This window comes from Cylas formicarius, unplaced genomic scaffold (genome assembly GCF_029955315.1).
Source record: "Cylas formicarius isolate icCylForm1 unplaced genomic scaffold, icCylForm1.1 PGA_scaffold_7__23_contigs__length_41026272, whole genome shotgun sequence".
NCBI classification, from domain to species: domain Eukaryota; kingdom Metazoa; phylum Arthropoda; class Insecta; order Coleoptera; family Brentidae; genus Cylas; species Cylas formicarius.
Genome location: NW_026844352.1, coordinates 13,500,893 through 13,528,611, shown reverse-complemented (window position 1 = coordinate 13,528,611; position 27,719 = coordinate 13,500,893). Strand labels below are relative to the sequence as shown.

The following is a 27,719-nucleotide window of genomic DNA, read 5'->3' as shown; positions in this document are numbered from 1 at the left end:
ACCTGCTGTTTTAAAAAAATCTAAATTTCAAGTGGCAGTATGTTAATTGTTTACTGTTGGAATATATATAATTGTCCACGCTCAATATCCGCAGTATATTTGTTTGTTTACAGCCGAATGACACTAGAATTAGTTCTTCATGATAGAGGTGTAGGAATAACCCAGCTTCAGCCTCTGAAACGTTGAAACTTTCCTCTCGTTTTCACATTTTCCATCGATACTCACCGACATTCCGGCTTCCAGATCCATCACCCCCATCCAACCAATGTGCACGCTCAGAGGCCTCTGACACCGCATCATCATTATGTGGACCAACACTTTGGTAGCCTGATCCTGATCGTACCAGTGACTTTCGAACAGCGCGTTCGTCAATTCCTTGCTCTGAAAATGTCGAGACGTCTTGAAAATCCTGCTACGGCGATCGATCACAATCACCTGCAGTATGATTTCGTTACAGTTCCAGGAAAACGCGATCAATTGAAGCGTGATGAATGATAATACGGCCAAACTAGTTATTACGTCTTCGCCCTGAAATAAAGGACTCAAACGCAAATCATGTAGGGTAACGATAACTTACCGTTGCGATCTGGAGGATCACCAGCGCGAATGTAGCCGAGCAAACTGTATAATCTAGCATCACTATGTATTTGAGCGATTCGCTGAACTCGACGGTGCATCTAAAATCAGTTTTTCACCCCAAAACACCTGAGATTCAAGAACGGTAAGCCAGGGGAGGACGTCACTTTTTGCTTGCCAGATCTAATGATTTGCTTTTTCCACATTGCCGTGCAACTATCAAAACGATAAAAAAAATATCTTACAAATCAAAGATGCTGTTTCTTCTTATTTTTATTTCCGTTGATCTCTTGGATTCCTCTGTATCATTTCCTCAGACGTATTTTGTATAGATCCTTCGTTTGGTTTCCCTTGAAGTTCATCCTTTTTACGTGAAAGTACCATTACCCTCTTCATCTTACGAAGTCTTACACAACACATTGTTGCCTAATATCAGTCTTTCTGGTTCGGTAAATTCTTCTTTTGTCCATTATAGTCAGGAGACTCCTCATTTCGGCTCCTCGAAACATTCTTTTCATTTCGTTGATCTCTTCTCCGTACGACGTGATCGGCCTGGGGCAGGTCTTATAGATTTTAAATTTGCTGTCTCTATGCATATTCATACTATGTGCCTTAAACAGCCCATCACGCTTTGCTTTGTTGATCTGACCTTCGAGGTTCTTCGCTGGGTCAGGACGGTTCGACAGATCCTTACGCATATACCTAAAACTTGTTCTTTGCAATGTTATGCTTTAGCACTAATACGCTTTTAGTGTTTTCTATGGATATTTATTTCGTAAAACTTGTGTAGCTGTCTCTGGAAATAGTATCATCGGCATAGTACATCATCCTGTGTTATGACATGCGAAAGAAGAACCCTGTCGAATGCCTTGTTCAGATCAATGAATGAATTGAGTAGTTTCATTATTGTATTAAAGAGCGTTAGAGTCTAATAGTTGACAGAGTATTGATTTCTATCCTTCCTTGCATATAAGGGCAATTACGTTTTTGCGCCATTACGTAAATATTTCCAATGTTTGTAAAATTTTGTTTAACTGAAGTTGTGTACTTAGGCCAACTTCACCGGGCTCGTCGATCAAATCTGTGCCGTTGAAAATAATAATAATGATAATAATAATAATGTTTACTATTCCAAATAATAGTATGTACATTCCAAGTTATGTGAAGCTATGCAAAGGAGAAATTGGCGCAGCTTCCTTCCCAAAGGAAGATACCGTTGAAACCAACTAAACTTATAACAAAGAAATAATACATATTACAACATTTCATATTAGCTTTAAATACAATAATTAAAGACAGGGATTCAGGAAAATAGAAAAAAAGATGTTTCTTTATTTAAGCAAAATGCTTAGTTAATTAGTGAAGCATCATTTAAATATCACGTGTATTTTGAATGAGCCGATGGATTGGGTATATTTATTACTTATAAACGCAATCTGATAGGAAAAGCGCTTTTTGAAAAATTATTTTTTATGAACAGGTATAGTTAACAAATCCATAATATCAGTCAAAGCCATCACACAGCTATAACCTCTTCTAAATCCCGACCGTCTATATGAGATAACCTGATTGGTTGTTAGATATGGAGAATTTGAGATCCAATTTCTTTCTCTATAACTTTTGAGAGTACCGGTAATATTGAGATGTATCGTGGCTAAATTCAGTTGGATTGTTAGCTTTGGGTATGGGGATAACATTTGCGAGCTTCCAGTTTTTGGGGAAAGTACGATTCTTGAACACAGCAGTTAACTAAATAAGTAATTTAGAGAATTATAAAAGGGCAACAGCCAGTAATTAGATTAGTATTTCTTCAAAATTCAAGATATTAGTTTTTTCAATTCTTTCCATTGTCGCTCAAAGGAAGATTTTTGAAATTTGAAGTTAAGATATGCTTTCTTTCATCCCTTACGACAGATGTGGCCAAGTGTCTAAGTTGTTTGTAATAATTCGAGCGTCCCAAATCTCTAGTGCGACGAAATGTATTCAATGCTTTTTTTTCTTAACCTATTCATGAATTTAATATTTTTAGTTAGTTTTAGTCTATATAGAAAATAGATTCCAAGATCTCCATATAGTGAAACATAATTAATCAACTAAAAAATGAAAAATAACCATAGCCGTTTCCAACCCTAAATCGTAAAATTTAGGTATCAATGTTTATTTTGATTTAAAAAAAATGTTAATTAATTATTAAAAAAAATATTATAATTCAGGGTGACCTTCGCTTATTGGCGACGTCCCTAAATATTATCCCAGCTTACCGCTATTGGTTAGAACGCACGAGATAATCAAATGCCGCGTTGATGTTTGACGCACAACCGCTTCAGGGCGGCGAATGCTTCTTCTTCCCGCTGATGAAAGTGATGGAAACGGTATTGCAACAGTTTTAACTGAGCCCTCACGAATATGGCGAGTGAGTTCAGAGACGCGCTCGTCACACCCGCGCACAAACAACTGAGCGTCGGTCTGATGCTTTGGTCCACCAAGGCGACAACGTAGTTTTTGTTTCGGTCAAAAGGATACCAGTACCTGTTGGGTAGCGGCTTTTCTGTGGCGTTAACGCTTTCCGGCGATTGCATGAATTTATAAATTTCCATAAACCCTAAAATGTGTTATTCCACAATACCATATCAATCTGTCTGTTTTTTTTGGGATAAACTTAATCCTGTTGGCTCCTTTAGAGTTTAACTAAAACTGGCTCGCATTTTACTCTGTACCTGCTTATATATTGCTCGAGGGAAGCGTAGATTTCTATGGATTCTCAGATTTTTCTTTATCGAAAAAGATTTGATGTGTTTATTTGTCGTTGTGTTTAGAACCTTTCATGCTGTTTTAGCCTACTTGATATTTTTATTCCTGTCTCTATAATATATAAAGTCAATTCTTCTACCAAAGAAAAATTTGAGAATCCATCCATATATATATATATATATATATATATATATATATATATATATATATATATATATATATATATATATATATATATATATATATATATATATATATATATTATTTTAACGCATTGATTCACGGATGGAAAAATGTGATGAGACTATATTCCTGGATATCATCCGTTTGCTTGTTGAACTCCGACTGGAATCCTGCATCCGACTCGAATCCTGCAGACGTTTCGCCAAAATCTCACTTAGCATCTTCAATGCTCTCGCTCTGAAAACACTTCGAACACTGTGACATGGAAGCGCGGCCTCTGAATATGCCAAGTGATATTTTGGCGAAACGTCAGGCGAATAATCCTACTCCAGGGTCAAACAACGAACGGATGAACACCCGGATTACCACCAATACACATAGTTCCATCCGTGAAGGACTAAAACAAAACATATTATATATATATATATATATATATATATATATATATATATATATATATATATATATATATATATATATATATATATATATATATATATATATATATATATATATATATATATATATATATATATATATATATATATATATATATATATATATATATATATATGCTGACACTATATTCCGGGATATCATCCGTTCGCTTGTTGAACTCCGACTGGAATCCTGCAGACGTTTCGCCAAAATCTCACTTGGCATCTTCAATGCTCGCGCTCCGAAAACACTTCGAACATTTAAGCAGAGAAGAAATGCAAGCCTTAAGGAATCTAAACAAAAACGAAAACATTCTAATAATGCCAGCAGACAAAGGAAATGCCACTGTCGTCATGAATACGTCGGATTATAATGCAAAATTGGAGGATATTTTGAACGACCCAATATACAAACTGGTCACCAGAGATCCCACGACATATTTGGAAAAAACAACTAAGTCTAAAATTCTCGATTCATTCATAAACGAGGATATAAAGAAGAAACTTATTCCGAGGGAAAAATCGAGTCGTTGCCCAAAATTCTACGGGCTCCCGAAGATCCATAAGGACGGGGTTCCCCTGCGTCCAATCGTAATCGCCTTTAACTCACCATTATGCAAGCTGGAAAAACATCTGGCCAGTGCACTTCAGCCTATAGTGGAAAAGGCAGATTCCTATGTTAAAAACTCAGAATATTTCACTCAGATTTTAGGTTCTCTCAGGATGGACAAGGACAACATTATGGCAAGTTTCGATGTCAAATCCCTCTACCCGAGTATTCCAGTAGAAGAGGCACTCTTGCTTATAGAAGAAAACGAAGATCTTCCGCCATACATAATGGATCTGTCAAGACATTGCCTGAAAAACTCTTACTTTATGTACAACGGGAAAATTTATCGACAAATAGATGGAGCAGCAATGGGATCATCTCTCTCACCTGTGATTGCCAACCTCTTCATGATTTACTTCGAAAAGAAAGCAATAGAGAAGGCAAATCTGAAGCCAAAACTATGGACAAGATACGTTGATGACGTATTTGTTGTATGGCCTTTTGGCAAGGAGGAGCTTTTGAAATTCATAGATCATCTGAATTCCATTCACCCAAGGATTCAATTCACAATAGAACTTGAAGAGGATAACAGTCTGCCCTTTTTAGATGTGCACATCACAAGGACCGAAGATGGACACTTGGAACACACTGTCTATAGAAAACCAACACACACTAATAGATATCTGAACGCTAAATCTCATCACCACCCATCACAGATACAGGCAGTGGCAAATACATTAATTGCTCGGTCCTTCAGGTTCACAAACGAGAGGAACAGAGATAAAGAACTGAAGAAAATTAGTACCTGTCTTCGACAAAACGGATACCAAAGGCGCACCATCAGCAAGGCAATCAGTAAACAACAACAGCCGCAGCAGAGTGTGCAGGACGAGACCCAACGAAGATCGATCGCTGTCCTGCCATACATCAAGGGGGTTACTGAGAAAATCGGCCGAATATTACGGAAACACGACATATCAACGGCATACAAATCTGACCATACCATCGGAGCAATACTAAGAAACCCAAAACAAAAAATTACTCTGGAAAACCAAGGAGTATACAGTGTAGCATGCGGATCGTGCAGCCTGACGTATGTGGGACAGACCAACAGAAGGATTTCAGCCAGGCTCGAGGAACATCGTTTAGCCATAAGAAACAAACAAACAACATCTGCTTTGTTTCAGCACCAACATCATACAGGCCATAAAATTGATTTCGGCACTTGCAAACAAATAGCTAATATTCCTGATTTTAGGACTAGGATTATACGAGAGGCCATCGAAATAGAAAAGTCCGGACACCTCAATACGAGAGACGACGCTCTGCATTTATCCAACACGTAGAGAACGATAATCAAACAGCAGAGCGATGCGCAGCAGCCAACGGGGACATCGCAACTACGATCGGGCGAAATTGACAACGCGACAATTCAGGGGGCTTAGCCACCTCCCCCCACGCACAAGCAGCACCGTTACCATCTCCGGCGCAGAGTATAAATACCGCACGCACCGCCGATAACCTCCCAGTGTTCGAAGTGTTTTCGGAGCGCGAGCATTGAAGATGCCAAGTGAGATTTTGGCGAAACGTCTGCAGGATTCGAGTCGGATGCAGGATTTGCAGGATTCCAGTCGGAGTTCAACGAGCGAACGGATGATATCCCGGAATATAGTGTCATCACATTTTTCCATCCGTGAATCAATACGTGAGAATATCATACACCTTTACGGCAAGGAGACCTTTACAGCCACCAAGTGTTATGAAAAACTAAGACAAAGGAGGGTTATTTCGCTGTGCAACTTGAATTTTCTTAAAAGCTGCCGCAACCAGAACTTGCTGCCAACATTTACAAGGTTGTCTTATCACACACGCACCAGAAAGACACAAGCTATCCTGGACAAAGCTAGCAAGGCCCTACTCCAAGACCAGATCAGGCGGACCCGGTACGAAATTAGTGAGACTGAGCTACAACTTTTCAGACTCCACCTGAAACTGAGCAACAAGATCCATCAGTTGCTGTGGGACCGCATAGAATTATTAACATCATGGCGCACTGAGAAAGACAAGGACATCACGTCAAAAAAACTGTGGAAGAAATTAGAAATCCTTCAGTCAAATTCCAAAAAATCAGGACAAATGCCAAATACAAACCGAAGCAGTACAGTTCATAATATTTCAGCATACCATCTTTCCGATACAGAAGTCAGCGCACTGAATAAAGGATTTAACTATGCAATAGCTCCAAAAAGAGTACCCGTCGAAGAGATCGTTTCCAACGTCGAAGCAAGTCTTTCCACCATAGACGAACAAGATGCGGAGTTAATTAGGCAAGATGTCGCCAGAGTCTTAAGACAGTCAAAACCACCGCAACCAAACTTAAGCAGAGAAGAAATGCAAGCCTTAAGGAATCTAAACAAAAACGAAAACATTCTAATAATGCCAGCAGACAAAGGAAATGCCACTGTCGTCATGAATACGTCGGATTATAATGCAAAATTGGAGGATATTTTGAACGACCCAATATACAAACTAGTCACCAGAGATCCCACGACATATTTGGAAAAAACAACTAAGTCCAAAATTCTCGATTCATCAATAAACGAGGATACAAAGAAGAAACTTATTCCGAGGGAAAAATCGAGTCGTTGCCCAAAATTCTACGGGCTCCCCAAGATCCATAAGGACGAGGTTCCCCTGCGTCCAATCGTAAGCGCCTTTAACTCACCATTATGCAAGCTGGAAAAACATCTGGCCAGTGCACTTCAGCCTATAGTGGAAAAGGCAGATTCCTATGTTAAAAACTCAGAACATTTCACTCAGATTTTAGGTTCTCTCAGGATGGACAAGGACGACATTATGGCAAGTTTCGATGTCAAATCCCTCTACCCGAGTATTCCAGTAGAAGAGGCACTCTTGCTTATAGAAGAAAACGAAGATCTTCCGCCATACATAATGGATCTGTCAAGACATTGCCTGAAAAACTCTTACTTTATGTACAACGGGAAAATTTACCAACAAATAGATGGAGCAGCAATGGGATCATCTCTCTCACCTGTGATTGCCAAACTCTTCATGATTTACTTCGAAAAGAAAGCAATAGAGAAGGCAAATCTTCGAACACTTCGATCCGTTAAAGGCAAAATTCTGTTTACAGCATTTCTTGCATGTACCGCAAAGAATACATTGGAGAGACGGGAGAAAAAATATGAACTAGGCTCAAAAAACCTTAACCGCGACTCAGGTCTTTACATGTCATCAATTTGGGAATCAGTCATCCGAAACAATGTTTATGTCCCTTCTTTGGGTCATCTCTCCTCAAACAATATATATTATCAGATACAGAGTAAAATGCGAACCAGTTACAGTTAACCTCGAAGAAGTCAACAGGATGATTGGCGAAACGTCAACAACTTCGATTTAACAACAACCGACACATAAGGAATCAAGAATTTTTGTAAATAGTATTGCAGTAGCCTTCTCAGACAACTGACGCAGGAGGAATCTAAAAGATTATGCACCTTTACACCAGAAGTTTAAGTTATCACCAGAATAAAAAATCCACTGGGTTTAAATCAAACGCTCTGGGAGCCCAGCCGCGCCCTATAAAGATTCTTTCACCCCAAAATTAAAACGAGCAGGTAAGCCGTTCAGCAATTGACACCAACAATGCAGATGATACTAATTTGTTGGTTGCTAAATGCCAGAGATAAAAAATTTGCATTGAAGTGACACGTGCTGCCATTACAAATTTAAAATAATACATATTAAAATGATGGATGGAGAAAGCTAACAACGTAAGAGTACTAGTAAACATGAGAAAGCAGAAGTAACAGGTACATAATGACGCCAGGGCAGTTTTCCTTCAAGCAACCACATTCTTTCCCTAACTTCCAATAAAATAACGAATTAGCAATCCAAGCTCTTAAGCTTTTGTGGAAGGAAATGAGAGTTGTTTTCAAATGTGCAGTCTATCATCAACTGAGGATTCTCGTATAAAAAGTAATGTTCAATAAAAATATTGATAAGGCCTTCACGTCCAGATAAAGCTTCATTCTTAAAATGATTAGAGGGGACCATATTTTTAATAGGAGATACTGATTAGGAAATATCCGCTCCATTAAAATTTCGTGCATAATTAACCTTACTTTCAGGATAAGTTTCAACTGAATGCAGCACACGGTCATCTTACTTTCACAAAACCGATGAAATCCAATTCCGTGAAAGAATCTTCGCTCACCGTGATTTATTTTTTTCTGTTCTCTGTTTTTCCTTGTCTGTTCTTCGTAACTGACCTTCATTAAGTTTTTGAAGCCGGATAATATTCGAACGGTTGGAAGTAGGAGATTCAAATTGTCCTCCACACTAATACTAGATGATGCGCAGCGGCAGGCACAATACAGAGCCCATCAGAAATGGGTCGCTATTTTGTCGGGTATTAATGGTTTTTGCTAGGAAAATAGCTAGTAAGGCAGGTAGGAGATTTCGAGTTAAAATTCAGCTGAAACTTAGAGTTCCTTTACCAGATTAAACCTATTAAAACTGGACGGGATCGGAATTTTCGAAACATTTAAAAAAATGTATATAAATGTAAACAATATAATAACGCCATATCCGAATGAAAAAAATCTTATACTAGAAGATGCGCAAGTTGAGGGGAAATATCCCAAAAATATAGTTTATTTCACTATATACAAGTTGTCCGAGTTATAGTCAACAAACTGAAAATTTCATCATAGCCAAGGGATATCTGGTATTGCTGTAGTCGCGTCTTTATTATTCAAAAAGCAAGAAACTTTGAAACTTAATGAAGACTAAATTAGTTGGACGGACGTAAATCGTGTTACATAAAGATCCATCCAGTTAGGGGCTTTATATAAAGATAATTTTTAAACTAATGCCGCGTCAATTCAAGATAAAAATTTAAGATTGGAATCCATTTTTCAATTTTCTAAGCATCCATAGGAGTATCCACCAAAGTATCAGAGTTCTACTTGGAACATAAGTCGAAGGGCCCTTTTGGAAGTTAAACTTATTATACAAATAAACATAAATCGTATTAATTAAATATCAAGTTTGGAGGTTTAAATAAAGAAAAGCCATAAGTTAACGCCTCGTCAATTCGGGGAAAAAGTTTCAGATTGGAATCCATTTTTTTACAAAGTCTAAATGTGACATGATTGAAATAAGACGCTGAAAAAAGATTTTGCGACGCCAATGCGTGTTGCCGCATCGCAGAACTTTTTCCGTAATAATACGTTAAGTGAAAACCTCAAATTCCCTTTTAATGTATGTACAAAGAGATCTGTAATCACAAGGACTACAATTATTGATTATATATATCGGGAATCGGGAACGATGTTTGTATTCGCGATAAACTGTCTTGGAGAACGGTTCCTTGTGTAGCGAACTAGTAATAATGTTGTGGTCAAAAGTGTCATTAAACCGACATGAATGTAGGATATTTTAATTTCATTTCATAATTCAAAAGGTCCTTAAAATATGAAGGTTATTGACTATTATTAAATATAAGGGAAAAGGATATTAATCTAAGATGCAATGGGTGAAGAGGCAATTTGATGATTCCTCTTGCGGACCAATATGAAAATTTCGGAAAATGAGTGTCTTGCAATTAAGCACGCTTTGGTAAATATAAGAATGTGTACAAATAATAGCGATTTTCAATGAATCAAAAATCAAGAAACATAAGGCTAAATATAAAGATAGCTTTTTCCATAAGACTTGAGTTACAAGTGTTGCATATTGTCATTATAATGCAAATATAAATAATATAAAATCACGTAATATAGTTAATTAATTAAAAACATATAAATACCAAATATATAGTCAATAACAAACAACGAATACGTTTTAAAAGGTATCACAAGAAAGGAAATCTTAAATTTTGTAATAGACAAAGAGTAGCAATTTGCTTTTAAGAGAGCATTTGAATATTGTTTGATCTCAACAAATGGACTTTTTAATGTAAGGGTGGTGTTTAGGCATTGGTGTATTAAGATTCGATCTTTAATTTTTCTGAATATCTTGTTTCTATAGGAGATCAAGCAAATGTTATACACAAAAATTAGTTGGGGTATTACAAATCTTCAATTTATTTGAATGTTGTGTATACAGAGAGTTTCATTTTCCGTGGGCAAGTATCAACTTATACCTACGCATAAACGTTTTGTATATTTTTAATTTTTTATGCGAAAAATTGCGTTTGTAATACTTAAAATATCTGGCAATTTCTTAATTCGGAAGCATTTATTGTTTCACTTGAGTATGTTTTGTTGTAGACAAAAGACTCGAATAACGAATTTCATAAGAAATTTCGATAAATATTAATACAGGGTACGCAAAAAATAATGTTACAAATGAAATTAAAAAAACTGCCAAAAAAATTTTTTTTAATGTGAATTAAGTATTTTTATAATCGTGTCAATATTTTTACTTTTTAAAATAATTCCTTTTCGACACGAAAAAAATATCTCAAGTCTATAAAACGTTTCTCTAAAAGGAAACTAAGTAATGGAGAAAATTCAATTTGTAGACAAAACAAATTAAAATACAGGTCAAAATGTTTCGGGGTAAGATATATACTAATCTGTTTTACTCATGTAGAATCAGAATTACCTTATATTATTCGTTATTCTCGCTGGTTCCTAGTTTATGTTGCGAGTGGTAGGAAAAGTAGTTGGCCTGTCGGTGAACTTGGGCTCAGAATTTTTACGAACGAACGGTTTCATGATGGGCATCTAAATGTAAATAATTACTGAATTGTTTTGGGTTAATTTTGGTTAGTTAGTTTCAATATATGATTCGCAGGAATAATGTATTCTGAGGAACAGAAGACAGCGTTTCAAATATTTTAAAATTTCAACGCTTTCAAATTTCATTCAGCTATTTTTTTAAAAATTAATTGACATAAAGATAATAACGGACATCAAAAACATTTCCCGATTGTTTGCCGGTTTTGGTTAGTTTAGTTGGATTCAAATTGTCCGCCACACACAATTTTTCATAAAATTATATGTCATTTGCAATGTATAATAATTTTTTATTTTAGACATTAAGCAAATTTAAAAACTTTGTTATAACACGATATAAAATAATAAAACTGGTGTTAATATCGTGTTTACAGGATTTATAAAAGAATGTCTCAAACGACACAATGTAAAGTCACCATTTTTTTAAATGCCAAATGGCTTCTAAGAATATTTTGATTCAATACTTTTCATAAAAGTTCTGGATTTCTCCTGCGTCGGTTTTTGTTGACTCGAACTAGCTAACGTTTCACCAGTCATTCTGTTGGCTTCTTAAGTTCTCCAGTCCCAGTCAAGTTCTGAAGAAGCCAACAGGATGATTGAGGAAACGTTAGCTAGTTCGAGTCAATAAAAACCGACGCCAGAAGTTTTATAAAAACTATTACAGAAGCCTGTGGAAGTTTCTTTTAAATATAAAAATAGAATAAAAGTTAAGGTCTTAACTGACATCGACAGCGCACAAGGCCCAGTAATACATAAACAAAAAATGCACTTTTGGTGTTTCACTGATCTATCTGGAATTTTCTTATGAGGTTTTCCACCAATACTGATGAAATATGTATTACCACATGGAATTCTACTTTTTTCAAGTGAAATTAATAGCCTAATTTCCTGCTTTTAGTAATTTTTTGGCTTGAACTTTATGCAAACATATTTTTGCAAAATAATTCCTAGATACTTCCATCTTTCACACGGAAAACTTACCTACTGCAGCGATGCTGATCGCTATGGCCGTCCCAGAGCTGACGAGGACGAACATGAGCTTGTGATTGTACCTCGCGTGTTTTCTATACAATCGACGTATGTGTAGGTCGACGCGAGAGGCCTCCTGCATCTCCTGGTTTTGGTCCAAGAGTACTCTGAGCAGGTCTACCATCCTTCTGGTCTGCCAAGCAATCATTTTAATTATGATGACGATGTACACGGTGAATCTGTTTGCGTTGTCCATCGCTGCAACTGAAAGCTTTGCCGATGGGCAAATTTTTTTACTGCTGATATCCTCACCAGCCGCCACGTCAGTTTTCACCAACGAAGGTATTTCGATAAGCAACGACAGAGCCGCCGAATAGCAGAATAATTGGAAGAAAAGCGAGTAGACCTGGTAGATTCGTTTCCCGAAAAACAAGATGTCGGAACTTTCCACTTTCCAGATCCCGACCACCATCAGCAACCTCCTGACGTGCGTGAAATAGTTGCCCACCTTCATGTTTGAGCAAGTGCGAAAGCGACCGCCTTTATGTAGCAGCGGTCGCGAATGACGGGGGTTGTTCAGCGGCGTTTCGGTATTTTTTTTAACAGGGTGTCCGAGAGTTCGACACACTAATAATTGTAAAAGGTGTTTATATTCTGCAAAAAAACATTATTTTAAATATCATCTATTTCATTTTAAATTATTTTAGGAGAAATTGCTCTTATTCATTTGTTTGCAAATTAATGTCACGCGGATGTGACTTTTATATTTATATTAAATATTTATTAAGTTTATTTTCATCGTATTTCGAAAATTACAAACAAACGACCTGTACAAGGACGGTTGGTGATACGCAAGTTCTTTTAGCCTATTTTGTCAAAACGGACAGAAACATTGATACGCTTGTGTCTGCTTTGCTGCATAGTTAAAAAACGGTATCCCTAATAATACGTTTAAGGGAAAAACTCACATTTGATTTTAATATATGTACAAAGAAGCCCGTAATCATAGGGACTGCAATTATTCACGATATCGCGAAATGTGGCTAGTTCCTTTGGGAATCGGGAAACACCGTTTGGACGCTAGTGCATGTAAGTACTGTATGGTTAAAGAGTTTTGGCAATAGGGACTATCACAAAACTACTTCGTAAATTTCATCACATTATTATAAAGTGATTGGAAAAAGTTCGATTTAATGGTTAATTATGAAGATATGAAGAAATTTGACGTTATGCATTTGAAATGAAAAGGTTTTGATCCAATACAAAAACAAAATTGGGGCAAGTGGTCCATCATCTTTGGCCTAGAAGTATATGAAATTGAGGCATTAACTTACAGTTTTGTCACAATATCCAATGAATGATCGAATTTTCGCAGCTAAAGTTATATAAATTTAAAGCAAGCCTTTCACTTTTTTCATAACTTCATAATTAATTTGGCTCAAGATCATTAAAAATTGGTTTAAGGTCAGGTATTATTCACTTAAAACTTAAGATTTTTCTAATAACACTAGCAAATAGTTGCTTCAAAATCTATGCGCTCTTGGGGCAAATTCCCTTAGAATGATTCCTAAAATTATATTGTGTCCTTTGAAATTTATTTAAAAATTTAAATTTAAATATTCTCTCATGGAAGAAGATTCGGGAACTTAAATGCAACAAATTCTGAAATAAAATATAGTTACACATGTTTAAAAAGTGATACATGTTCCTATCGTGTTGATAAGATATTTAAACTATCGTTTTGGGGAATATACACCTACCTACAAAGTTACGTTTCAAAAGTTTGTTGAGATAAATTTTCTAATAAATCTGTAATAATTTACAAATACAAACTTAATTTGTTTTAATAAGATATACATACAAGAATACAACAAATGATGAGAGTAACGATATGGTATAATTTTCATTATAATTGTTTATATAAGTTTATTTTCATTAATTTATTTGTTTTTGTTTGTCTGTTTTTTTTATTTATTGGTAACTTCATTTTGTCTCCAATATTTTGACATATATCATTTATTTGATCTTATGTCAGATATACTAGAATATCTGGTTCATCTATATTCTGTTCTGAAAAATAAAAAAAAATATTCCCCTCGGTTTGGTAATTGTATGTTTTATTATATGCGTCCAAGGCAACATAAGCTAGGTTCTACTGCTGAAAACTACTAGTACTAGTAAAATCGCCTGTCAACCTAGACCTTTTACTTGAAAATTTAAAACATGAAAACAAAATATTAAACTTACATAAAATTATTAAAAGCCGGTAAACAAAATGGAACATAACACAACCTAAAAGTGAGTTTGTCCTGATAGAATCGAATTGCAAATAATAAAATAATAGTCCTTTTGGTATAGCAAAGCTGTAATGCTGGAAATGAAAATATTGCAAATGACCTTGCTGTTTAAATTTTTAAATCGTTATATTTTTTCGGTTAAATTCATGAGACATTGGCACGAAAAATAATAATTTCATTATGAGAAGGTGGAATTTTCTTTTAACCTTGGTAGTTTTTGAATTTAGTTGCTTCATAATGAAGAACGGTAAAATAATTCTTTTTTTAAATGAGACACCCTGTATATTATTGGATTTCTATGATATAATACAGTACTTGCCGTTTGGGAACATTCATAATTTAAGAATCTTGTAAATAAGGTCCTTAAATTTTAAAGGTATTTTTTAGGGCTTCGACTATTTTCTATTTATTTTATTAAGTTCGATTTTTGTTGAGTCTATTTTGTACAATGTACACCAAGAAGGGAAAGGTTGACCTATTAAAATGTGACATCCAATAACAAAAGTCCTGCTTTTGCCTTCAGACAATGTAGAGCCAAGCTCAATACTTTAAATCTTATACTCAGTTTTTAATTGTATCTGCCAATTAAGCCAAATCGGTAAGTCAGTGACCCGCACTATGTTACATAATTGAAATTGCTATTAAAGTGGCTATTCGAAAGTCATTGCCTAAAGAAAAGCATTATTTTCGTAAAAATAATAGACGCAAAAAAAATTGTTTATTCTTTAAAAAAGATAATGACGTTTGCGTTCATTTATGAGCAGATTTAATTTCTTCATTATTTTTTTACTTCGTCGCGCGGACTCCCATACCGTGAGTGGTAATTAAGATAATTTGGTTGCTTATAGATTTCCATTGATTCTCGGATTTTTCGTTGATAGAAGAATTGATTAGGTACATGCAAGAAATTTAGTTTTATCAAAAAAAATTTGATGTCCGGTTTCGTGATTGTGTTCGGCAACTATGAGTTTATTCGTCGTAGTCTTTAGGCTCTTTCATTTCTTTAAGCCTAGTGGATATACATGGGATGCTGCAAACTCCTGGCATCTTAAACGGAATGTTGTATTTGACCTGTTGGAGATCTTAAGATAACAAGTTGATTCTACTACTCACTGTATCTCACAACAACTTCAGGCTGTCGTGGGTTTTCTCATCTTCCTCCTTGGAGTAGTGCTCCAACACCTTCAACTGAACTCTAACGAATATCGCCAGAGAGTCGAGAAATGCAAGCGTGACACCCGGACAATAACCACTGAGCGTAGGTCTTATGTCTCCTGTCGAAAAGGTACTAGTACTGGTAGAGCAACGGTTTTTCGGTACCGTTGCTATTCCCATAATAAATTGATAGAGGTTAGGGCCGCCTCGTTGCTAAACATAAGCATTATCATAAAAATTTCCTAACTCTCTTATTTTTTAAGCAGTTTATTTAGTTGCAATCCAGATGGCGGCGATGGTCGAACACTATGACCCGAAAATTGCGAGGATGGAGGAAGTTGTGGTTGTATCTCACTTGTCACCGATACAACCTGCTGGTTTTGTTCCGAGACGACCCCAATTGATCGTAATGCAAAACGTATGTCCCTAATGATACGGTAACGGATTTGTTTTGAAAGTATGCATGAAGAGGGCTGTGATCTGAAGGACTCTAACCAGAAAGAAGAAAATGAATATAGAACCACCCAAGTTGAAATAAAGAGCAATGTAGTAATATGAAAAGGTTCATGTTGTATCATTTGCATGTGCTATATGCACAATTGCTGGTAATTAGTTTTGTTGTTGTATTTTGTTGAACGTGTATGAAAAAGGAAAATGCATTGATTTTAAAACGATTTCATGGAAGTGGCGAAAGACTTGGTACATCTTTGTGGGTTTTAGAGAAAACGAGCACTTACATTCGTCACACTAGTGTCTCCGAAACCTGTAAGTACAGCAATCTATGGGTAAGATTGGCTGCCTGGTTGTACTTGATATCCGCATTATCAGACAACCACTACTTCGCAAAGAATAATCTCGATTAAAACAAATTTTAACGAAACTTATGTTGTTCATGTGAAGGAGTTTTAATATAGCGAACCGAAACGAAAACGTCAGGAAATAGTTTTCGTTAGTTTTGGTTAGTTTGTGTAAAAAACTCTAGATGCAATAATTTACACAATTTAAGCAGACAAGCCACACCGTTACAATTTAAACGGCAGTAGCAAAGGTATAATTCCAAGTGATTTCTCCAAACCTCCTCCATATTCTGGAAAATTGCGTTTTTTCGGTAGCGAAAAAAAAAATTCAAAAATTTAAAGCAAAATACTTCGGAAGTTTCAATCCAGCCTATCCTAAATAGGTTCCATCTAGCTACTCGAAATTTCCGACACGTCGTTTCACTGTGATTTTCCGCGAAAAAATTGAGTGCGGATGTCGAATCGCCCCCATATTTTGAATGCCACTGCGCATCGCCCAGTATTAGAACGGTTGAAAATTTGATCTCGTTCTTCCAAACTTTTGAATGTTATCGCGTTTCGAAAACTTTCAGGTGTCCATTATAGAGAACAGACTTAGGAGAACAGAGAGCAGACAAAAGGGGTGTTTTTTTTTTTTCAAGATTCCCTGGACGAAGGATATCCTGGGAAGAGAGGGTTTCGAAAAATAAAGTACTCCAATGGATAGATGGAGGAAAACGAGGCAATTCTTCTACATTGATGGAGTACCTGCTGTTTTAAAAAATTCTAAATTTCAAACGGCAGTATGTTAATTGTTTACTATTGGAATATATATAATTGTCCACCCTCAATATCCGCAGTATATTTGTTTGTTTACAGCCGAATGACACTAGAATTAGTTCTTCATGATAGAGGTGTAGGAATAACCCAGCTTCAGCCTCTGAAAAGTTGAAACTTTCCTCTCGTTTTCACGTTTTCCATCGATACTCACCGACATTCCGGCTTCCAGATCCATCACCCCCATCCAACCGATGTGCACGCTCAGAGGCCTCTGACATCGCATCATCATTATGTGGACCAGCACTTTCGTAGCCTGATCCTGATCGTACCAGTGACTTTCGAACAGTGCGTTCGTCATTTCCTTGCTCTGAAAATGTCGAGACGTCTTGAAAATCCTGCTACGGTGATCGATAACAATCACCTGCAGTATGATTTCGTTACAGTTCCAGGAAAACGCGATCAATTGAAGCGTGATGAAAGATAATACGGCCAGACTAGTTATTACGTCTTCGCCCTAAAATAAAGAACTCAAACGTTAATCATATAGGGTAACGATTACTTACCGCTGTGATCTGGAGGATCACCAGCGCGAATGTAGCCGAGCAAACTGTATAATCTATCATCACTATGTATTTGAGCGATTCGCTGAACTCGACGGTGCATCTAAAATCAGATTTTCACCCCAAAACACCTGAGATTCAAGAACGGTAAGCCATGGAAGGACGTCATTTTTCGCTTGCCAAATCTAATGATTTGCTTTTTCCACATTGCCGTGGAATAGCAGTGTAGCCCTGTGAAGTTCTCAACTATCAAGACGAGAAAAAAAATATCTTACAAATCCAAGAAGCTGCCTTCTTATTCTTATTTCCCTTGATCTCTTTTATTCCTCTGTATCATTTCCTGAGAGGTGTTTTGCATGGATGTTTGGTTTGGTTTCCCTCGAAGTTCATCCTTTTTACGTGAGTGCGCTCTTCATCTTACGAACTCTTCCACAACACATTGTTGCCTAATATCAGTCTTTCTTTCTCATTATAGCCAGGAGACTCCTCAATTCTGCACCCCGCAACATTCTTTTCGTTTCGTACGTTCGTGATCGGCCTGGGGGACAAGTATTATAGATTTTAACTTTGCTGTCCCTATGCATATTCATACTATGTGCTTAAGCAGCCCATCTTGTTAGTTGCTTTGTTGATCTGGCCTACCAGGTTCTTCGTTGTGTCAGGACTGTTCGACAGATCCGTATGGAGATATCTGACACTTGCTCGATAGCTCTTTAGCAATGTTATGCTTTCAGTGTTTTCTATGGATATTTGTTTCGTAAAACTTGTGTAGCTGTTTCTGGAGATAGTACGTATCATCGGCAGAGCAAGAAGAACCCTGTCAAATGCCTTGCTCATAAAAATGAAGCATAATTACGCTGGTGAATTAAATTCTATTTCGATCAGAGATCGTTAATTATTTGTGTTTCAAGACTTCCAAGATGCCAGTGAGGAGTTTCGTTACTGCATTCAAGAGCGTTAGGGTCTCATAGTTGTCTGGGTATTAATTTCTGTCCTTCCTTGCATATAGGGACAGTTACGTTTTTGTGCCATTCGGTAAATATTTCCAATATTTGTAAAATTTTGTTCAACTTAGGACAACTTCACCGGGCTCGTCGATCAAATTTGTGCCGTTCAAAATAATAATAATAACAATGTTTACTATTCCAAATAATATTATGTACATTCCAAGTTATGTAAAGCTATATAAAGGAAAAATGGGTCTTGAAACCAACTAAACTTATAACAAAGAAACAATACATATTACAACATATTTTATTCGCTTTAAATACAATAATTGAAGACGGGGATTCAGGAAAACAGAAAAAAGATGTTTCTTTATTTAAACAAAATGCTTCGTTAATTAGTGAACCATCGTTAAAATGCCGTTCTAATTATCAATTTGTCAAAAATTGCATTTCATGTGTACTTTGAATGAGCCGTTAGACTGGGTATACTTATTAATTATAAACGCAATCTGATAGGAAAAGCGCTTTTTGAAAATTCTTTTTTGTGAACAGATATTGTTAACAAATCCATAATATCAGTCAAAGCCATCACTCAGCTGTAACCTCTTCTAAATCCAGACTGTTTATACGGGATAATCTGATTGGTTGTTAGATATGGAGAATTTGAGATCCCATTTCTTTCTCTATAACTTTTCAGAGTACCGGTAATATTGAGATGGATCGTGGCTAAATTCAGTTAGATTGTTAGTTTTGGGTATCGGGATAACATTTGCGAGCTTCCAGTTTTTGAGGAAAATACGATTCTTGAACGCAGCAGTTAACCAAATAAGTAATTTAGGGAATTATAAAAGGGCGACAGGCAGTAATTAGATTAGTATTTATTCAAAATTCAAGATATTAGTTTTTTCAATTCTTTCCATTGTCGCTTAAAGGAAGAGTTTTGAAATTTGAACTTAAGATATGCTTTCTTTCATCCCTTACGACAGATGTGGTCAAGTGTCTAAGTTTTTTGTAATAATTCGAGCGTCCCAAATCTCTAGTGCGACGAAATTCAATCCTTGGTTTCTTAACCTATTCATGAATTTAATATTTTTAGTTATCCATATTATATATTATCAATATGTTATATTGGAACTGGAATGTTAAAGCCGCCAAAACACAAAATTCTGTCAACAAAAAAATCAATCAACACATTTTCAAAATATAAAAGAAATCCGCTGCAGCTTGATCATACTGAATTTTCACCAGATGTGCTCTATGATATCTTTGCACTCACCCAGTATAACTGTGCATTGAAAGTCAGAAACAACATAGATTCCAACACCTCCATATAGTGAAACATAATTAAGCAACTAAAAAATTAAAACTTCGTTTATATCTTATATTTATATTTATGGAAGGGCTAGCAAGCATATAAATAATGACCATAGAAGCTTCCAAACCTAATCGTAAAATTTAGTTATCAATGTTAATTTTAATTTTCATTAAAAAATATATTGTAATTCAGGTTGACCTTCGCTTATTGGCGACGTCCCTCAAGATTATCCCGGCTTACCACTCTTGGTTGGGACGCACGAGGAAATCAAATGCCACGCTCACTTACTCTATCAAACGTTGATGTCTGACGCACAACCGCTTCAGAGCGGCGAAAGCTTCTTCTTCCCGCTGATGAAAGTGCTGGAAACGGTATTGCAACAGTTTTAACTGAGCCCTCACGAATATGGCGAGTGAGTTCAGAGACGCGCTCGTCACACTCGCGCACAAACAACTAAGCGTCGGTCTGATACTTTGGTCCACCAAGGCGACAACGTAGTGTTTGTTTCGGTCAAAAGGGTACCAGTACCTGTTGGGTAGCGGCTTTTCTGTGGCGTTAACGCTCTCCGGCGATTGCATGAATTTATAAATTTCCATCAACCCTAAAATGTGTTATTCCACAATACCATAAGAAACTGTTTTTTTTTTCTAAGAAACTTAATCCTGTGGGCTCCTTTAGAGCCTAACTAAAACTGGCTTGCAGTTTACTCAGTACCGGCTTATATATTGTTTGAGGGGGCGTAGATAATAGATTTCTATGGATTCGTTGTGTTTAGAACCTTCATGTTGTTTTAGCCTAGTTGATATTTTTCGTCCTGTCTCTCCGATGTCTTATTTTGCCACATATGCATGGAATGTAACTGCGACTCAGATCTTTACCTTTCACCAATATGGGAATCATGAATCCGAGACAATGTCCATACCACTGTTGAAAAAATATTTCGGGATATTATCTGTTCGCTTGTTGAACTCCGGCTGGAATTCTGCATCCGACTGGAATCCTGCAGACGTTTCGCCAAGATCTCACTTGGCATCTTCAATGCTCGCCTTCCGAAAACATTACGGAGCGCGAGCATTGAAGATGCCAAGTCAGATCTTGACGAAACGTCTGCAGGGTTGCAACAAGCGAACGGATGATATCCCGGAATATTTTTTCTACATATTTTTCCATCCGTGAATCAATACGTGAATATATTACAATTACATAATTTTTTAAATAAGAAACGAGAAGAATTCTCAAGTTTAAGACCAAAATATGGTTACAATTGTTTGGAATTTCACTGTTATCGCTTCCGAAAACGATATTTCAGTGATATTTGGTACACATATTAAAAAGTTTTAGTAGTTTACCCGTAGGAATTTTAAGCTTTTCATTTTAATTAGTTCACTGGCAAAGAGATGAACCTTCTAGTACCACCATTGGAATAACCTTAGAAAATAAATTATATTTTGCACTAGAATCGTAACAGACGTCCTTTACTTGAAATTAAATTTTACGTTAGTACGAGAATAAAATATATAATGCTGAACCCTCACAGATTATTTGTTTTTACTATTTACAAAACTTCTTGGTTCCTCCTGCGTTGGTTGTTGTTGAATCGAACTTACTGAAGTTTCGCCTCTTGGCTTCTTCAGAGCTTACCTGAAACTGGCTCTAATTTTACTCTGTAACTGTTTATAAATTGTTTGGGTGGGGGGGCAGAGGAGCTAAAGCAAGGGCATAAACGACTGTTAAACAAAATTTTATGTGCCATTTCATGATTGTGTTCGGCAACTGCTGATGAGTTTATTTGCCGCATATGCACTGGCATCTCACACAGAATTTTGAGAGAATTTTTGGACAAACCAGATATACTGCTTCCGACGTTATATTTTTTAAGAACTTTAGATACGTAGTCAATGATGTTTTGGATGAAAGGGAAGACAACAGTGGCAAGTGTGGATTTGCTTTCGGACTCTTACATTCAAAACATCAAAAGTTTTTAAGAAACATAACGTCAAAACCAGATTTACCACTTTTTCAAAAATCTCTCAACATCTTCGATCCGTCAAGGACAAAATTCCGTTTGAGATACCAGAAGTTTACATCATTCCATGCATGTGCCGCAAAGAATACATTGGAGAGACCGGAGAAATACCATGGACTAGGCTCAAAAAGCCTTAACCGCGACTCAGGTCTTTACATGTCATCAATTTGGGAATCAGTCATCCGATACAATGTTTATGTCCCTCCTTTGGGTCATCTTTCCTCGAACAATATATATAGTCAGGTACAGAGTAAAATGCGAGCCAGTTACAGTTAAGCCCCGAAGAAGCCAACAGGATGATTGGCGAAACGTCAGTAACTTCGATTTAACAACAACCGACGTATAACGAATCCAGAATTTTTGTAAATGGTAAATAGCCTGTGGAATTTTCTCAGACAACCGACGCAGGAGGAATCCTGAAGATTATGCGCCGGTACACCAGAAGTTTAAGATAACTGGGAGCCCAGCCGTTTCCTATAAAGGTTCTTTCACCTCAAACTTAAAACGAGCAAGTAAGCCGTCCAGCAATTGACACCAACTATGCAGATGATACTAATTTGTTGGTTGCTAAACGCCAGAGATCAAAACTCTGCATTGAAGTCGCACGTGCTGGTAAAACAAATTTAAATTAACATATTAAAATTAGAACAAGATAACTTAGAAGCTATGTTGCGGACGTATCGTAGAATATGCCGCATCTTCTGGATGGACAGAACTAACACCGTAAGAGTACTAGTAAAAATGAGAAAGCAGAAGTAATGCGTAAAAACGAGTCAGAGGCTGAAAAATATTAGGGACTGGTACATAATGACTCCAGGGCAGTTCTCCTTCAGGCAACCACATTCTTTGCCTAAGTTCCAAGAAAATAAGGAATTAGAAATCCAAGCACTTGAGCTTTTGTGAAAAGAAATGAGAGTTGTTTCCAAATGTGCAGTATATTATCAACTGAGGATTCTCGTATAAAAAGTAATGTGCAATAAAAACTTGCTAAGTCCTTCACGTCCAGATCCAGCTTCATCCTTAAAAAGAGTAGAGGGGACCATATTTCGCCCCATTAATATGTCGTGTACAACTAACCCTACTCTCAGAATTAGTTTCAACTGAATGCAAAACACGTTCATGTTACTTTCACATCACTAAACTCGAGATCTCGATAACGGTAGGTCGTACAGGGTCGCAGTGGGTACGGATCGATTCAGCGTTGAAAAAACAACATGACTTGTATTTCTCTGTTCTCTGTTCTTATTTGTCTGTTCTTCGTAACTGACCTTCATTAAGTTTTTGAAGTCGGATAACATTCGAACGGTAGGAAGTACAAGATTCAAATTGTGCTCCACACTAATACTAGGTAATGCACAGCGACCGGCACAATATAGAGCCCATCAGAAATCGGCTGCTATTTTGTCGGGTGTTAGTGGTTTTTGCTAGGGAAATTGCTAGTAAGGCAAGTAAATATCCGAAATTTCGAGATTTCGAGTTGGTATTCTGCGGAAACTTAGAGTTCCCTTACCAGATTAAACCTATCGAAACTGGGCGGGATCGGAAGTTCCGAAGCATTTAATTTTTTTTTTCTGGTCCGAAAAAAAATGTTTTTCTTAATAACGCCATATCCGATTGAAAGAATCTAATACCAGAAGATACGCCAGATGGGGGGAAATATCCAAAAAATATTGTTTCAGTATATACCAGTTGTACCAGTTATAGTCAACAAACTGAAAATTACCATTTTTTAGGGTAAATCATCGGCCGTAACTAACAGACCGTTGCAAACGCAGCAGTTGGATTTTCGGGCCTTTTGAGGCCGCTTCGTGAGCTACAATTTTTGCATTTCCCGTGTTTGTCTATCATACAAGGTACACGGTAGGGGTGGAATTTAATATTACCTAGTAACTCAACTATTTACTTTCCGTCTATTATGGGTGCTCGTTTGTGATAGTAGAGCTGGAGCTTAACGGAAAAATAAAAAGATTTTTAAATATTTAAATAGAGCAACGCGATAGGAAGAACTATAAGGTAGACTCGTAATACACTGAGGAACTATCCTCAATACGATATGCGGTTCCAATGTGTATCAGTTTGGTTAATTGAATAGACTTTAGATGTCTTTTACGGATGAATAGCATTCTCTACGGTCACTTTCTCTGCACTGCAACTTGTGAAAACTTACCAGCAATAGGAAGGCTAACTGTTATGACAGTTCCAGAGCCGAACAGGATGAACATAATTTTGTAGTTGAACCTAGCGTGCCTTAGATACAATCGGCGTATGTGGAGATCCTTGCGGGATGCCTCCTGCATATACTGATTTTGCTGCAAGAGAATTCCAAGCAGGTCGACCATGCGTTTAGATTGCCACGCGATCATTTTGATGATAATGTGCGACGCGTACATGATGAACCTGTTCGCGTTGTCCACCGCTACAAAGACATTTTTACCAAGGGCCTGGTTTTTTATGGGTGGGAATGCACTCACCAGACGCCAGGTCGGAGTTGACCAACGACGGTATTTCTGCGAGTAGCGAAAATGCAGCCGAATAACAGAATAATTGGAAACACACCGAGTACGCTTGGTAGATACGTTTCCGGAAAATGGAGATGTCCGGACTGTCGACTTTCCAGATCCCGATGACCATCATCAGCCTCCTGACGTGCGTGAAATAGTTGTCCACCTCCATTTTCGAACAGATTCAGAAATTGCTACTTCAATGTATTATATACGCCTTAACGGGGACAAATGATGAGCCGTAGTCAGTGGCGTCTAAAACCATCATATCCGCGGGATCTGGTATTGGTGTTGTCGCGTGATTCAAAAAGCAAGAAAATTTACAACTTAATAAAGACAAAATTAGTTGGAGGGAGTATCAGTCGAAGGGCGTTTTTGAAGGTTAAACTTTTTATACAAATAAACATAAATCGTATTACATAAAGATCCAGTTAGGGGCTTTATATAAAGAAAATCTTTAAAATAATTAAGATTGGAATCCATTTTTCACTTTTCGAACCATCCATAGGAGTATCCACCTAATTAATTGTTAACATTAGATGATTTTTTACAAAGTCTGAGAATATTACTTGGAGTATCAGTCAAAGGGCGCTTTTAGAAGTTAAACTTATACAAATAAATATAAATCGTATTAATTAAATATCAAGTTAGGAGGTTTAAACAAAGAAAATCTATAAATTAACGCCTCATCAATTCGGGGAAAAAGTTTGAGATTGGAATCCATTTTTTTACAAAGTCTAAATGTGACATGATTGAAATAAGACGCTGGAAAAAAGATTTTGCGACGCCAATGCGTGTTGCTTCATCGCAAAACTTTTTCCGTAATAATACGTTAAGTGAAAACCTCAAATTCCCTTTTAATGTATGTACAAAGAGGCCTGTAATCACAAAGACTACAATTATTGATTATATATATCTCGGGAATCGGGAATGATGTTTGTATTCGCAATAAAGTTTCTTGGAGAACGGTTCCTTACGTAGCGAACTTGTAACAATGTTGTGGTCAAAAGTGTCATTAAACCGACATTTCATTTCATTATTCAAAACGTCCTTAAAATATGAAGATTAATAAATATTAATAAACATAAGAGAAAAGGGATATTAATCTACGATGCAATGGGCGAATTGAAGATTCCTCTTACGGACCACTATAAAAATTCCGGTAAATGAGTGTCTTGCAAATAAGCACTTCGAAGTCATGTCACACTTTGGTAAATATAAAAATGTGTACAAATAATAACGATTTTCAATTAATCAAATATCAAAGAAACTTTAAAACTGAGTCACAATACAAACATAAATAATATGAAATCATGTTAGTATAATTAATTAATTAAAAATATATAAATACCAAATATATAGACAATAACAAACAAAGAATACGTATAAAAAGGTATCACAAGAAAGAAAATCCTAAATATTGTAATAGGCGAAGAGAAGAAATTTGCTTTTAAGAGTGCGTTTGAATATTGTTTTTATTAGCTATCTCACAAAAATTAATTGGGGTATTACAAATCTGCAATTTATTTGAATGTTGTATATACAAGGAGTTTCATTTTTCTTGGTCAAGCATCAACTTTCTTAGTTTAAAAGGAACACCTGGTACATTACTTCATTTTTGAATTCTATATAAAATTCTATACATATTTTTTTTTGTATATAATGTCCTATACCTAAGTGTAACCGTTTTTGACATTTTTAATTTTTAATGCGAAAAATGAAGTTTGCAAGACTTAAAATATCTGGCAATTTCTTCATTCGGAAGCATTTGTTGTTTCACTTGAGTAGGTTTTGTTGTAGACAAAAAACTCGAATAACGGATTTAATAAGAAATTTCTTTACATATTAATACAGGATACGCGAAAAATATTATTAAAAATGAAATTAACAGAACTGCCAAAAAACTTTGTTTTAAATGGGAATTAACCATTTTTATAATCGTGTCATATTTAGTTTTAAAAATTAAGCCAATTTTATATGAGATTATATATGCCTAATATTTTTACTTTTTGGAATATTTCCTTTTAAACATTACTCACTCACAAATAATATGCAGTTGCCATATAAGTTCTCTAAGTTCATAGCCACGACGGCGTTTAAACAAAACAAGTGCTAGGACGCTGCCTTCTAGGACGTGTGTTTTGTTGTTAATTACTGTAATAATTCAAATATTTTTTGACACAGTTCTGATTTATTTATTTATTGTTTATAATTTTACTTTATTCGCTTGCGTATCATGTTTACCACAGAGGAATGGACTGATATGTTAGAAAGTTACTTATCGAATAATAAAAACCGAACCCTGGCTCTTAGAGATTATACAACAAAATTTCCATTAAGGATGCGTCCAGGAAAAAAGATCTTCGACAGGATTTACCAACACTATATATTATATGAAACCTTGGAGAAAGAAAATAAAAATAGGCGTCATATTTTGAAGGATGATGAGTCACTTAAAATTTTGTTGCACTTTGCAGAGACTCCTGAAGAGTCAACCTGAAATGCGTCTTTAGATCCAGATGTCGAAAGAACGACGCTTTGAACGTGCCTTCAAATAAACAACTGAAAGACCTAAAAATTCTGTCCAGTTCAGAAATTAGAGCAACGAGATTACAACATCATATTAGATTTTTGCAACAATCTTGTGGAAAGACACTTTTCAGAAAATATATTTGCTAATATTATTTGGATAGATCAGTCCATATTTACAACCTAAACTAAAATTACCCATTACTGGAGCAAGAAGAATAATAAAAATCATATGGAAGTTATAGGATCAGTTAGAACTTCTGTCCAAGTATGGTGCGCCATTTGAAGGTTCAGAATAATAGGTCTATTATTGTTTGATGAGAACATAAATTTCCAACGCTACTTAGAGCTGTTGAAAATGAAAAGGGAATGACGAAATTTAATTGGGCAACAGGATGGCGCTCCTTATCACTGAAGTCAATAAATTTGCACCTATTTAAATCCACATGGAGAATGGATTGAGGAGAGTGGTAGTTACCCCTGGCCTCCATGGAGCCCCGACTTATACTTAGATGTTTTTTTTATGGGATACACCGAAAGATTTAGTTTACATACAGAAACCGTCAACTGTCGAGGAATTTAAATGACGGATAAGACAAA

General features: G+C 36.2%; 2 protein-coding genes across 2 annotated transcripts; both read right to left on the bottom strand.

Moving 5' to 3' along the window:
* Window positions 1-701: 701 nt before the first annotated feature.
* On the bottom strand, window positions 702-16,623 carry LOC132704641 (uncharacterized). The gene is made up of 5 exons (XM_060674775.1): window positions 15,644-16,623; window positions 12,546-12,887; window positions 12,246-12,497; window positions 2,838-3,178; window positions 702-1,278 (listed from the first exon to the last, which is right to left on the bottom strand). The coding sequence occupies exons 2-4, from the start codon at window positions 12,745-12,747 to the stop codon at window positions 2,865-2,867; spliced, it is 768 nt and encodes a 255-aa protein (XP_060530758.1). The 5' UTR covers window positions 12,748-12,887; window positions 15,644-16,623; the 3' UTR covers window positions 702-1,278; window positions 2,838-2,864.
* A 131-nt stretch (window positions 16,624-16,754) lies between these two features.
* Window positions 16,755-24,762, bottom strand: LOC132704506 (odorant receptor 30a-like). Its single transcript, XM_060674527.1, has 7 exons — window positions 24,561-24,762; window positions 24,257-24,505; window positions 20,352-20,664; window positions 17,805-17,904; window positions 17,663-17,755; window positions 17,453-17,608; window positions 16,755-17,401 (listed from the first exon to the last, which is right to left on the bottom strand). The coding sequence occupies exons 1-7, from the start codon at window positions 24,760-24,762 to the stop codon at window positions 17,357-17,359; spliced, it is 1,158 nt and encodes a 385-aa protein (XP_060530510.1). The 3' UTR covers window positions 16,755-17,356.
* Between the last annotated feature and the right edge of the window lie 2,957 nt (window positions 24,763-27,719).